Here is a 15,455-nt window from a genome sequence, read left to right on the forward strand (position 1 = left end):
AATATTTTTTCTTTCTCCTAAAATTAAATGGTGAACATATCTTTTTTACCACACTTTGCCTGCAACTGGAGGGGAAAAGAGCATGAAATTGTGAGAAGGACCAGATCTGCCAGTTGGCCATATTGTTTTCAAACCAATTATTAAAAAGAAAAATACACAAGAAAGGATGGATAAAGAGTAATTTAGTACGTCATGGTTTATATGCGGAACAGAGATTCTTGTGACTTGTTATGAGGGTATGTTCCCAAGCATTGGATCTTTATTCTTTTAAAAAGGCAAATTTAAAGAACAATTTTAAAAAAATTGAATTTTTTGCCTTTTCTTTAGGAAAAAAAGGTATCTAAAGATCGTGCATTGGCAATGTTGTTGCATGTCAAAAAACATTTTTGTGTAGTTAAATAAAATGACGTTCAGAAAAGGGAAAACTGGTAGGTGGTGGCAGGATAACAATGAACTTGAAAGTCATTACTGAGAACGGAATGGGTATGAATGTGACTAAATGTGCATACAAACAGATATGCTGATGATGAACAGATGTGCTGACTTCTATCAAATCCAAGAATATTAGACAACCAAACATGTAACCTTCTTGTGTCTTCCCTTAATATTTGCAGCAGTCAATATGTTGGTTAAGTCTGCGGAGAAATAGGAAAAAAATATGGAATGTCTTTTAGAAAAGGTTCAAGGGATTCAAAGTCAGCATTACATCATCAACCAAGTAAAATGTTTTTTGATCCTTGGGCAACTTCTAGCCAGTGAAGTGCCCCAACTGTTTCAACCGAAATCTGGAATCCTGTTGGTTAGTCCCAACTAGAGTAGACAGATTAAATGAATTGTTGAATGGTAAATCAACACTAATGTAACTCCCATTGATTCAATGGGTCTATTTTAAGTGGTACTAGCAACTACGCAGCCTCACACAGAGTGCGTTACAGCAGTCCAAATGGGATGCAATCAAAGAATTGTTACCTCATCACTTCAGCAACACTGTTTGCATTATACTCCCCTTACCCCTTCTGTTTGTGCATGTGTGTTGTGTGTGTATTCATTTGTCAACAGAGGCTTCACTTCATGTATATGATGCATGATTGGACTTCATAAAAACTTATGCTAAAATATATCCATCTCAAAGTTGCAGCTAGATCCCTTCCCCATCCCTTTTTCTTTTTATGCACAAACAGATTAACATGGCTATCTCCTTGTAACCCTAAAAAGGCTTTCCCAAGCTATTGCTATAACCAGCATGGCCAATAATGAAGGGAGGTGTGAGTTGTAGTCCAGGCTCCCCATCCCTCCCCCAAACGCTTGCAAGAAGATGACAGCACAAGGGCTTTAAAGGTGGCACTGAAATTTGTCGGCTAATCACCTGCTACCCTGGATTATTAATACAGAGCTATCCCTGTACATCTAGTGAAAGCAATCCATAACTAAAGCCTCACCCCTTCGCTAGTTTTCTGCAAGTCTGAAGAGGTGTTTCTCGTGTCGTTGCCTGCTTCCCCAGCATCAGAGCTGCTCTTATTTTCTTCCTCTTTGCAATCTTTGTCATCTTCATCTCCTGGAGATTTCCGTGACTGCTTAGAAGATTTCTAAGTATACACCATCAAGGAAGAACAGGAGAGACAAAACAAAAGCAAATACTTTCAAGGGGCATGTAGGTGTGAGAAAAACTGTGGATCTTGACAAGATATCAAGATTCCTAGGCTAGAATTTTGTATCAAGGATGCAACCCTGCCAAGTCCCACTTTTTCAGCCAGTACTGGAGGGGCCCATACTATTAATTTTCTAGCTTTTCTCCATTCGTCACTGCTTATTCTCCCCTAGAATTACAGTTGCTTTGCCCCCTACTAAGATAAAGCTAAATAGGAATATAAGTAGAGCTATGCTAGATCAGACTCAAAGTCTATTTTGTCCAGCATTCTGTTGGTCACGGTAGTCAATTAGACACGTCTGGGATGACCACAACACAGGGGTGTAAAAGCACCCTCCCACTGTTGTTCCCCAGTACAACAATAGAATACAAGGCCTTTGTATAGGTTAGAATAATCATGTGGGATATGATACTGGATTTTGGTCCCTGCTATGGCAACTATATCTCTAGGGTCTTTCAGTGGCAACAACAGAGGTTGGAAATAGATAGTAGAATTCAGCTTTTCCCTTGTGATGCTAGTGGTCCTGAGAGACATACAGAGCCACCCCTGTTCCCCAAGAAACAGTGATGTTCCTCATGGGATATAATTCAAGATGGAAAGAAATGTTTTTGGGCTCAACACCCTCAAGCAGAGTGGGCCATAAATCTGTTAGTTACTTGTGATGGCTTAAGTTGGACTCAGACCATCCCATCTCACGTGTTTGGTCACTGCAGACACTGGAATTTTCCACACCCACACAAAATCCCCCTCCCCTGAACTAAACTTTCAAGGAATGAAATCCTTGCAAAAGGGCCATTTCTGGCTCACTGGAGATCAAGAGGAACATCAGAGATACATCTAGCTACCTCCCTTTGGCTAGATATACTGCAAGGATGTCATCTGTAGGGACCTCCTGAGGATCCCTGGAGGCATCCAGGCATAGGAACCTAGTTGTATTATCCTCCCCACTCCTTTCCAACAATGCAGAAATGCCTGTGTTTTTGAGGACTGTGTTGCTTCAAAAGGGGTTTTTTTGGGTATAGTACTGGGAGACATAGCTACTATCCATGTGTAAATCTCTCAATGCAGGAGTTAAGCTGCATATTTTTGTGCCCCCTCAGTCTTGCTGTGAGAAAATTTATACACTGCTTCAAGATGTCAAAAGTTGTGCAAGGCTTATATACAGGGTTTTTCCAAGAAAATAAAATGCATCCAAAACACTGCACATATTTAACAATAAATGAGCCGTATCATTTCCTTCTTAGACACAAATGATGGTGCCATCAATGAACTGCCTTTGCCTTGCCCTTCTCCACTTCAAGATAATTTCTGGCTTGCAGCAGAGTAGAATTCCAACAACAGACGATACCAGATGTTAAAAACCAGCTACTGAAAAAAGTAGATGGGCAGCCTAAAGGTGCTTGCTCATACTTTAAAAGAAGGAAATTAGTGCTGGGTTGCCTGTAGCTTTGTATATTAACAAATCAGATGATCCCACTTTGATCAAAATAAACAAACAAAGGAATGACTAAATAGCAGTCTGGGAATAGGATTAACTGAGCTATTTTTCATTTGAAAAAGAGACAGGGTGAGCAAAAAGACAAGCTGAAATGCAACACCACTCGTTACAAAGCAGTGCAAAGCAGTACTCTAGACCAGGGCATTTTAAGCTATTGAGGTGGAACAGCAGTAGGGTTCTCTCCCTGCAAAGGTGCCAGGAATCGTCACCATATTTGTGCCCATTGACTACAATTGTTTCTTTATCTCATGGAAACATGCTGTGGATCGGCAGCCAATAGTTCACAAACTATTTTTTGTAGGGGTTAGTGTGGTTGGGGGAATGTGGCCCCTGAAGTCTGCTGTGGGACTAATGTGGACCCCTAACTGTCCACAGTTGCCCACATCATTATAAATGATATTTATATTACAAGAGATTAGTATCAACAGTGGACAACTTCACAAAGTACCTTTGAAGTGTAGGATTTTTTCCGTTTTGAGCCCCCTTTTTCATTCTTTCTTTTGCCTTTTCCATCTTCTTCTACCCGATCACCTTCCTCCTCGCTGCTGGCGTCTGCCGTATTCCCTCCTTCGCCCTCAGTTTCTGATGAGCTCTGTTGCTGAATTGCCTTTGGAATAAAACAAACAATTAAGACTCCTATAGGTTCTGCAACGTGCTATATTTCAGAGTGAGAAACTGATGAGAAGTGCTTAGCATTCCCATCCATTCTCACTCAGATATGTATCAGCCTTATTGTACAGCTTTGGGATAACAGCCTGGAGAACGGTAGACTGAGAATTATATGATAGTCATCTCCAAGTATCTGAAACACTGTCACTTAGAAGATGAAGTAGATCTACTCCCTCCCATTGTTCCACATTGCTGGCTAGACTTGATGTTGCTAGGAACTGGGGTCTTACAATGTTTGGGAGCTGCAAGTTCTTCTAGTCCTGTGCTAAGCAGAACTTAGTATGTACCCGCAACCAAGGGCTTACCAAAGTCTTCATAGAATATGGACAGTTAGTTCCAAATCCCAATCAGAACATGATAAAATGCCACAATTCTTTAGACTGATTATCATAGAGTGAGTAGGCACATGATAACTGAACATGCAGGGACACTGATGACATGTAATGTTTCTTGATAAATCTGGTTCAAATTGTTGAACTACTTGCACTTTCACAGGTTAACTGTTGAAGAGATGCTAATGACACACACACAAAACCAAACCCATTCTTACCTGGTATCCAGTAAACTTGACACCAGGGTTGTTTTCTATTTCCCAGAGGCCTTCATTAAATCCTTTTCGTTTGTTTGACTTCCCAAACTTGTCCTTGTATTCTTTGTAGGGGAAGAGGTCTTTCGGCCCCAAAAATGCACTGTGTTGCAACAGAGACAAGAGTCAAACGGCAGGTACATTTACATTCCATGTGGGTTGCAAAAATACAATGTTCACTGCTGTTCATTCATTGAACGGAAGGCTTCTGTGTATTTCAGTGGATATCGTCCCCCCTCAAAATGTCCTGGTACCTGGGCTACTGTGAACTGTTTTTATCTCTATGGTTAGGACGATCTGCAGTAATTTTGTGAAAGAATAGGGTGAATCTGCCCTCCTGTGGTGAAATCAAAGATGACACTAGTCCATTAGCTACAGTTTGGGGATTCACCAGGGAATTGTCTTGGATCTTGCTGGAAAGGTGAGATATTATGTTTCCTTGCAGTGCTGGAAGGAGGAACTCTGGATGTTACTGACCAAAAAAGTATCTATCCAAAATCAATTTATTTCCTTTCTTTCCAATTTCTGGTTTGCATAGCCTCTTACAGTATGTGAATGGGAGGAGCCAAGTGGAAATTAACCCATATCCTCATCCCTGGAAGCTGGTGGTTTCCATGTCACTGCGACAGTGAATCAGCACCAAAGGTTTTGAACTCTATATCCCAAATAGGTTCAGCACTTTGGATAGCTCCTTAAGTTCAGTCTGCAACCTAGATCATGTTTACCACCACAGTCACAAGAGAACCGTTGTGGACTTACAGCTCTCTGCTTTGAAATGTATATGTGTTTATGGCAGGGATGGGAAAGACCCTGTGCCAGGATCATTTCTGTGGCTCATGGGGTGTATGCATCACATTTCTCTGCCTCCATTGGGGGGGGGGGAGTCAAACCTCCCCCCCCATTCCTCCCCACAAAATATTTCTGTTAGACTCAAAATGACTTCTGGGTTACTTCATGTTATTAAAAAAAAGGCAAAAGAAAAAAGAAAGGAAGGAAGGAAGAGAAAAAGAAAGAAAAGAAAAAGAGAAAAAGGCCTATCCCAGGCTTAAAACTGTCCAGGAAAGATTTTAAAATGCCCCTCACAACCCCAGAGACTTGGGGGGGGGCATTTGAGAGCATGTTTTTTTTGCAGGGGTGTGCAGTGGGAAGTGCAGCAAAGTAAGTGGGTGCGTATGGATGCATGTGTATATGCCTGTGCATCAACTTTTAAGTCACCTGACCCCACAAATTTCACAGGGTTTTCTTAAGCAATGAATACTCAGAAGTGACTTTGCCAGTTCCTTCCTCTGAAATATAGTCTACAGCACCTAGCATTCCTTGGTCTTCTCTCATCCACATACTAACCAGGGCTTATCCTGCTTAGCTTCCAAGATCACAAAGCATCTGGTCCCTAGTCTCCTGGGGTGTTATTGTGTCCTGCTAACCCCCAGTAGTTGCCCACCCTTATGGCTTATGGTTAAACAAGGTGATTCAAAGAGTCTCCATAATTTCAAGAGGGGGAAACCTGAGAAATGCAAACAGAAGCACTTCTGGTATAACAGAGCTGGGGTAAGCATGCTACAGGGATCTGAAGGCCAAGTGCCATCTTGGACCTAAAGGGGAACATACTGAGTCCACAAGAAATAAAAAACAAAACAAAGCACAACTGGAAACAGCTGAAATCTTGGAGGAGGGCATGGTCCCTTGAAAAATGTCAGTTTCTGTTTCCATTGGAGTAGTAGGAACATTTAAACCCAGCATTTCTCATTATGTTTTTAACCAAGGCCCCCTTTTTGATACTCATAAAATTATCATGTTCCCCCTTGAATTTGCCTCACTCAGTAATTTTATTTGACATTTTATGATTCCACTTTAAGTACCTTTGCTGCATCCTATGAAACCCTGGGGTTTGTAGCCTGGTGAGGCACTGGAGCTCTCCGGCTGAGAGTTCTAAATATACCTCCCAAAACTAAAAGTCCCAGGGTTCCACAGGATGGAGTCATGGCAGTTAAAGAAGAATCATAGTGTTATATTTGTGTAGTGGAAGGAATTTGGAAACTCAGAATACATTTGCGTGTGTGGCATGTCTATGTAATTTTTGGTACTAAGGTATTGGGAAATGTTAATGTTCATTCATATGCAATAAACTTTTCAGTAAGCATAACTCAGAGATAGAGACAAAATTGTCAAAAATTATGGATAATGTAATAACATGCATACTAATAAAGTATAACTGTTTCCCGTCATTTCCCAAATAAAAATTATATTACAATATTGAATATCCTTTTCCCCCCCAAATAACACACTCCTTCCCTCAAACCATGATATGCCACCGTTGGTTGAGAATCACTGATTATTATGCCTATACATTGTTTTTGATTTGCATTTTAAAGAAAGAATAGCACTATGTAATTATTTAAAAATGAAAAACAAACAAAGAAGAGAGGAAACCAGTAGTCAAAACCTCACTCTGTACTGGAATAGAACTGACACTGAGAGCCCTATTATACACAATTACAGCATTGTAATTCTGCTTCAACTGCCATTACTACATCCTAAGGAATCACAGAATTTGTAGTTGGGGGAGACATTAGATCTCTTTCAGAATTCTAACTAGCATTTCCTAAACTGAAAATCACAGGATTCTACAGGACAGAGTCATGGCAGTTAAAGTGGAATCATAGGGGTGAAACAGATGGGCAAAATAAAGCAGCTTCCAGCCACTCTGAAGGCAGAGCTTTTATATGATGCATGCTTCCAAAGAGGGTGGAAACCAAAATGAAGCCATGCTCCAGGGCTAAAAACCAGAGCAAAAAGAAGTCGGGATACTCTGGCCTAGCCCAGAAAATGCATATCTTTGTGCTTGCATATAAACACCTTACGCGAGTACTGTATAGGGCTGCAGCAAAGCAAAAAAGTGAAAGTGTCATAACTCCAATGGATTTAATTACAACATACACAAACCAGACAATCCAACAGAGGGGCATGGGTAGAAGGGGGCATGTATGTATGACTGTGCTTTGCCAATGTATCACTCGCACACCAATGCACTGATGCCTTGTACCGGCAGAGCATTGCACATGCGACTGTGTACCAAAGGGGTGGCCATGCAATGGAATGGCATCTAGGCAGATGTGAGAGGTAGTTGGAGGTTACAGACTGACATTGCACATGCATGGTGGTGGTGGGGGGGGGGGGAAAAAAAAAAAAAACAATTACCCAGGGGCACGGCTTGATGCCACAGGCCATGTGTATTTGGCCTGCCTTGGGAGTAAAACATGGTTTTGACCTGTTTTTGGAAAAAAACAGAATCAAGCCACTTTTTCCTGGCCGCCTGCTTCTGTCTATAGTGGTATAACTGTATAACATGAAATGGCCCTGAGACAATTAGGTTACTCACCATCCCCATGCATACTCAATAGCAAGTGGTAAAATGGGTGGTGCTAATGTGGTATGAGAGCCAGCATGGTGGAGTGGTTTGAGTGTTGAACAAGGAATCTGGGAGATCAGAGTTTACACCCCTTCTAAGCCAGAGAAAGCCATTGAGTGACCTTGGGCATGTCACACCAAAGGGGAAGGCACTGGCAAAACTCCTCTGAATAAATCTTGCCAATAATACTCAAGGATAAATAAGGTCACCATAAGCTGGAGTTGACTTGAAGGCACACAGCAACAGCAAACATGGTATAGTGAGTGTTGAACTAGGACCTGGAAGATGTAGGTTCAAATCCCAATTGAGTCATGACATTGACTAGGCAGTCACAATCTTTCAGCTTAGCTCATCTCACAAGGTTCTTGATGTGAGGATTAAATAAAGAGAATCTTGAACACTGCCTTCAGTTTCCTGGAGGAGGGATGGGACTGGAATTTAGCAAATCAATGTCTGAGCAGGGAGTTGCCCAAATGGAAATATTTCTGGGTTCCACATCCATGTTCTCCTCTCAGGCAGCCACTTTTGTCAAGTGGCCCAATGCAGGTCCGAACAAAGGAGAGACCTTCATCAACATAAGAACCTGGTGTATCAACTTGAGTTTAACACTACTTTCAAGGAATGAAGCATCAAGCTTATATGTTGTAGAAGAATATACTCTTTTTGTTCACTTACGTTTCATGAGTCCCAAAAAAGAAGATAGGGTACTTATTGGCTGGAGGCTTCACAGCTCCCTCAGGGAGTTCATCGATCTGTTGGACAGAAACAGATGTTGGCCCATCACCAAATGCCCAAAAAGTCTGACAATAAAACCGAGTAGCTACAACATTAAAAGAGTACAGTGTTAATAGACAATACAGTTGTTGCTTGAAAGTTGTGATGCAAGAACACATACGTCTATATAACCAGAGTAAGGATAGGATCCTGAAGAATCCAGCTTTCATTTTAGGGAAAATAATAGATATTTAGAGCCAGTGTGGTGTACTGGTTTCAGTGTTGGACCAAGACTCTGAAGACCAGGCTTCAAATCCCCACTTGGCCATCAAAACCCACTGGGTGACCTTAGGGAAGGCATACGCTCTCAACTTCAGAAGAAAGTAAAGGCAACCCACTTCCAAACAAATCTTGCCAGGAAAACTCTGTGATAGGGTTGCCTTAGTCAGAAATTAATTGAAGGCACACAACAACAAATATATATTTGTGGACAATATCTCTGAGATAAATTCATGTAAGACAGATCAAGACAAAAGTATTTCGCCAAACTTCCAAAGGACATCATGTTTGGGTAGCCAGAATGTGACTTAGAGGACATCCTTAAATATCAAAATTCTAGATGCATATTTTTCTTCAAACAAGAGGTAGAAAGCCTAATTGCACTCAAGCTAAAGCCTACTATCAGTTCAAAAGCTTTCACATTTTTCCTCGCCACATTGAACATTCCAATGAGAAGAATGAGTGACTGTCCTTCCTTCCAGTGTTGCAACTGAAGAAGTGGTCAAGAATCATATCTGCAGTTGGACACTAGTCCCTGCTGACTCCTATAATCTTTAACAGTATTTTCTTTTAAATTCTTTACTACAGCAACAGCGGGGGAAATAACTGTGCACTAAAACCTCAGTATTGTTTATTAAAACTCATCTACGCTAACCATGGATGTACAAACTTAGTCCCTTTGGAATGTGCATAGTTACCAGGCAGTAAGCATACTTACTAAAGAGTAAGTCCCATTAGTCCAGCCTACGGCCTCTTTCACACTATACCAATAATAGCACTTTGATACCACCTGAATTGCCTGACTGCATCCTATAGAATCCTAGGATTTCTGGTTTGGTGAGGCAATAGAGCTCTTTGGCTGAAAAAAACTAAATAACCCTTCCTAAGTGCAAATCCCAAAATTTTGGAAATCTAAGACACAGTCATGGTATTAGCACAGGAGGCAGCCATGGCAAACAAAGTGGCATGCAAGTGCTATAACTGATGGTGTTAAGGAGATGAAGACTGGGAAGGTGTGCTGGATTTTTCTATTTGATGTGCTGGTGTGCATGTGTTTAATGGTGTATGTTTTATCTGGTTTTAATTTTTGTTTGGTTGTTTAATCTCTTTTTAACTTTTTTATTTTGTGAATTTATAACTACGTTCCTTTTAATCTGTTGTAAGCTGTTCTAAGTCCCAAAAAGAGGAAAAGGTGGGGTATGAATAGTAATAATAATAATAATAATAATAATAATAACTGATTGGTTGAGGAGGTGCTGGATAACCACAGACAAAATGGCCAGGCTTTCCTACTCTGAAGAATAAAAGAGGAGGGTGCTCCCTTTAGCTACTTTTGGACTAAGATGCTTTGGGCATCTTCTCTCAGCAGTGGCCAAACTGTCATACTTGATGTCTAATTTATATACAGGTATTTATTTTTATTTAATTTATACCCTGTCTTTCTCTCGTGGTGTGTGTGTTTGCGCTAGTAGGCAAAGATCCCTGCTTTTTAAAGTTACTGAAAACTTTCTTGCTGCTCCTTTTGAGCTAATTAATTCCCCCATCAAAGTCAATTTTGGAGCAATTAACTGTGCCTTCAAGTCACTTGTCAACTTATAGTGACCCAAAGGATTTCAAAGGGTTTTCTTAGACAACCAATACTCAGAGGTCATTTTGCTAATTCCTTCCTCTGAAATATAATCTACAGCACCTGGTATTCATTGGCATTTCCCATCCAGGGAATAACCATGGCTGACCCTGCTTCGCTTCCAGGATCAGGCAGGATCTTTTGCTTTTAGGATATTTAGGCTTCTAATTTTTCTCTCTTGGTACAAGACCCTAAATAGCTTATAACATATTAAAACAAGGCACAGGTAAAATCTATTAATGCAAAAGTTTTTTTAAAAATAAACAGTTCTATTAAAAACACTAAATTAAAATATAGTTTTAAAAAAGGCACAAGCCCCTCCCCATTAAAAGACCGTTTCCCCACAGTATTATAAGACCAAAGTCCTGTCACTATAAAAGGTCTTTGCTTGCCAAAGGAAAAAAAAAATCATTGCATCATGGCGTTGGAAGAAGAAGCAGACTCCACAACTCTCTAAGGGAGTGTGCTCCACTGTCAAACAGCTCTAACTGTCAGGAAGTTCTTCCTAATGTTGAGTTGGAATCTTTTCCTGTAGCTTGGTCCTAGTCTCTGGAGCAGCAGAAAACAAGCTTGTTGTATCCTCAATATGGCACTCCTTCAAATACTTAAAACAAGACATATAACCTCTTAACTGTCTCTTCTTCAGGCTAAACATACCCAAATCCTCATAAGGCATGGTTTCTAGACAGACCCTTCACCATTCTGGTCACCCTCCTCTGGCCATGCTCCAACTTGTCAACTTCTTTTTTGAATTGTGGAGCCCAGAACTGGACACAGTATTCCAGGTGAAGTCTGACTCTATTCACTAGCTAGCTAGACAATGACAAATATAGTATAACAAGCTCATCATAGGCTGCATCCACACTGCAGAAATAATCCGGTTTGGTGTCAAACTGGATTATTTCTGCAATGCGGATGCAGCCATAGTCTCCGAAATCCACTGCGGTTTAAAGTTTAGAGTATTAAATGGCATCAAATGAAGTGGACTGAAGTCTACGAAAGCTTATGTCAGAACAAACAAACCGGTTAGTCTCAAAGGTGCTACCAGATTCCTTTAAGCCTTTTAATGTGAAAACAGACTACCATGGCTATCTTTTGATATATTTAGAGTATTAAACTAGGGTCCAATTCACACTGCAGAAATAATCCAGTCTGAGACTGCTTAAGCTGCCCTGGCTCAATGCTAGGGAATTCTGGGAACTGCAGCTTTGTGAGACATTTAGCCTTCTCTGTCAGAGAGCTCTGGTGCCACAACACACTACAATTTCCAGGATTCCCTAGCACTAAGCCAGGGCAGTTAAAGCAGTCTCAAAGTGGATTATTTCTGCAGTGTGTTTTGGACCTAGGTTAAGGGAGACAGGGTTCAAACGCCACCCCATCCTTTGCTGCCAATTCAGGTACAAAGTTTACTAGATGGAGGGCCACTCTCTCATCCTAACCTACCTCACAGAGTTATTGTGATGGTAAGTGGGATAACTTCTACACACCATTCTGAGTTCATAGAAGAAGAGGAGAATAAAAAAGAAACAGAAAGACTAGGGACTAGTAAAACGTTTGTAGTTTAGCACTTATTTGAAAAGCTGACTCTATTGCTTATACTTGAAGCAGTTAAAAAGTGGTAAACAGTGGGGAATTATGATAACCCGGCACTTTAATCTTAGTTAACAAACTGAAAACAGCCATTAGCTGTATCTGTACTGCCTATGCTTACTAGTGCAGCATATGGTTCCTGATAAGTGATAACAGCCAACAACACTAACATCGCAGTTACCACACATACAATTACTTACAAAGCACACATTGAGAAATGCCATTGACAGGAAGGCAGAAATGCTACTCATTATTTTAAATAAATCCCCTGTCCCAAAAAAGCAGATAGGAAACTGAAATGTATTTTCAAAATCACAATAATGTATGCCATTATTAGGCTGCAAGCTCTGTTTTCTCTGACAGAATGATCCATCAACGGGACAGTTTTATATGTTTGTTAGGAAGAAAATATCTCTGAGGTCAATGGAGTTTCCTCACTAGTAAATATACTTACTGCCTGGTAAGTAAGCTTATTTACATACTGTGGGGCTTACTTTTGAGTAACAATACTTACCATCAAGTTGCATGTGTGTAGTCGATGAACTGGTATAACTAAGTTTTAGTTTAACAAGGTTAGAAGTTAATTGTACACTTATTTTAGGCTACTTTGTTCACATTGTGTTACTGTAGCCTAAAAACCATTAAGGCACCAGATCCTGTCTCAGCTTGGAAACTAAGCAAGGTCAGCCCTGGTTAGTACTAGGATGGCAGACCAGCAAGGAATACCAAAGAAAACCCTATGAAATTCATGGAGTTGTTGTAAATTGAGGGAACTTGAAGGCACACATACACACCTGAGATTACCTCTATGCCTAACAATGTTGTTATTTTTATAACAACATTGTAGGTTAAAAATTACAAATGCTGAGATTGCATAACATTGCAAATACATTCACGTTCAATTGATTCCAAAATCAGCAGATCAATTAAAAACCATCAAATTAAGCCTTTTAAAAAATTCTGTACAGTGGTGCCTCGGGTTACGAAATTAATTCGTTCCGCGGCCGCTTTCGTAACCCGAAAAGCCTTCGTAAGCCGAAATGCCATAGGCGCTAATGGGGAAAAAGCCGCGGCTCTGCCGCAGCTCCATTTAAAATAGCGCCGGAGTTTTTTCGTAACCCGAAAAAACTTTCGTAACCCGAAACAATAATTCCCTATGGGATTTTTTCGTATCCCGAAAAATTCGTAACCTGGGTATTTCGTATCCCGAGGTACCACTGTACTTTTAGTTGATAGTCCTAAAATACACTTAATTTGCATATTTTAATTGGGTTGCAGTTAGTTTGAGATCTTTCAAAATATTGAATATTTATCCCATATTGTCTCCATTTCCTGTAAAGAAAGAAGTTTGGAGCTCAGAAAGTTTGTGAGTGGCATCTTCAGCAAAATGTCACAGTGGAAAACTCCTACTTATGGTTCCAGTGAGCTGTTTGTTCCAAGCAGACGATACCACCCTTCTCACCCAGTTTTCTAGTTTTCTTTTCCAATTCACACTTCACATTCTCTGTTTGCTGTACACAGTCAGACCTCACTAGAACATTTCTGAGGCAGCACTTGCATTTTTCTACCTTGGAGTTAACTCAACATATTTCAACATTTTTTTTTAATCTACAACTAGCAGTATGCATATGGGAAATGAAAAAAACAAAAACAAGTCAGGTAAGTCTTGCATAAGAAACAAAAACATTTTGAGCCTTCTAGAGCCATCTTGAGAGCGTCTTCCAAAATGCATCCAGAGATGACTTTTCCTTCACTAGCCTCTACTTTTCTTATGATTTCCATTTTTGGTGGCCAGACGTATAGATCTATGCTTCTTTAACATGGTAAAAGGAATTGGTGAAGGAAAGTTATCTGCTTCCCTCCTTTCTCCCTGTTTTGTTGTTCATGCATGCTCAGTAAGGAAATCTGGAGGCAGCTGCTGTTCACCTTGCCTGTTATAGGCAGGCACACATCTGAAACAGTACTGGCTAGAACAGAGCCCCATTCTTTCCCAGTTCAAGCTTTATTGCAGCGTTGACTGAAGATATACTGCTGAAATGCAGCACCAAATCTTTGTGTTTTTCTAGCCATCCTTCACCACTCTTCCGAGGCTGATGCTCCTAAAAAAACCCTGCTGCTGGACAGAGGGCTAGGAAGAAAAGCAGAGCTAGCTGAATGTAAAAAGACTTCATAACAAGGAGCTTCTTTGTTAGAGGCTTTGCTAACAGAGGTATGTCTTTACTATGTGTGAGAAACAACACTGAGTTTAAAATATGCCAACAATCAGTCATCATTTATTTTAAAATATATCACATAGCTGCTTTAAAAAAAACAACCCTGCTTTTTATGGCATCTTCAGAGGAAGATGCAGGATATAATTTTTCTAAAATTACATATGGATTATAAAGAAAGTGAAGGGTGGTATAATGCAAGACTGGAGAACTGGTATCTTCCCCCCCTTCATGAAGTTGCTGGACTCCAATTCCCATCAATCCCATTCAGCCTGACCATTGGTGAGGAATGGCCAGGCTGAATGGGACTGGTGGGAATTGCTATAGTAGGTAGCAAGTCAGATAAGGAAAATCCCATCTCAAGTCATGAAGATGGCTTCAGATGATCATCCAGCTATCATCTGGGAGGGAATATATGATTCCCTAAACTACTGAGAGAAAAGGTTTGATTGCAATCCAAAAAATAGTACCCCTATACAAATCTACTGTTCCATTCTAACAGACCTATATAGTTCCAACAGAGCCAGAAAGCAACATACCTGTAAATTATTACATATATTTATATTACAAAGGTACAGAGTACCTGTGGTCTGCGCATTGGGCTAGGGCTTTGGGAGACCAGGGTTCAAATCCTCCCTCAGCTATGGAAACCCACTGGGTGACTTTGGACAAGTCATACTCTCTCACCCTTAGAGGATGGCAATGGCAAACACTCTCTGAAGAAACTTGCCAAGAAAACCTCATGATAGGTTCACTTTAGGGTCAGAAATGGTATTGGCACATCTCTGAAGTGTCTTGCCAAGAAAATCCTAGAAGAGGGTTGTCATGAGCTGGAATCCACTTGAGTCACATACTAACAACATAAGATGCAATGCAGTTATATTCAAAGGCAACATAATAAGTGCACCTTTAGGGGTATGCAATGAGTATAATAACCTAGTTCCTTTTCAAGGGCAATATTAGAGGCTTTTTGTGTGGTATTTTTTCAGGTTTTATGCCATTCTTTTATCACTCCTAATTTCATACTGCTGGTGAAAAAAAAGTACCCCCAAAAGGGAGAAGTAATGTAAAGGTTTACAATGTCCCCCTCTTTGTACAGTTAACAGCAACCAATTATTTGTGTGGGGGGTGAGCTCCAATAAAAATTTACTTTCACAAAGTAATGTTCCAAGTTCTGGTTGTCGAACCTCTCAAAATGTAACTGAGGTGTTGGAACTGTCCCAA

General features: G+C 40.4%; 1 protein-coding gene across 1 annotated transcript in view; it reads right to left on the reverse strand.

The window, feature by feature from the left end:
• Nucleotides 1–454: 454 nt before the first annotated feature.
• HDGFL3 (HDGF like 3) overlaps nt 455–15,455 on the reverse strand; it is a 42,005-nt gene continuing 27,004 nt past the window's right edge. The window contains exons 2-6 of the mRNA XM_042475358.1: nt 8,487–8,563; nt 4,367–4,505; nt 3,596–3,754; nt 1,440–1,586; nt 455–635 (exon numbers count right to left, since the gene is read on the reverse strand). Of these exons, the coding sequence (XP_042331292.1) occupies nt 630–635; nt 1,440–1,586; nt 3,596–3,754; nt 4,367–4,505; nt 8,487–8,563 (528 nt within the window). The 3' untranslated portion in view covers nt 455–629. The remainder of the gene's footprint in view (nt 636–1,439; nt 1,587–3,595; nt 3,755–4,366; nt 4,506–8,486; nt 8,564–15,455) is intronic.

This window comes from Sceloporus undulatus, chromosome 6, assembly GCF_019175285.1.
Source record: "Sceloporus undulatus isolate JIND9_A2432 ecotype Alabama chromosome 6, SceUnd_v1.1, whole genome shotgun sequence".
Taxonomy (NCBI): Eukaryota; Metazoa; Chordata; class Lepidosauria; order Squamata; family Phrynosomatidae; genus Sceloporus; species Sceloporus undulatus.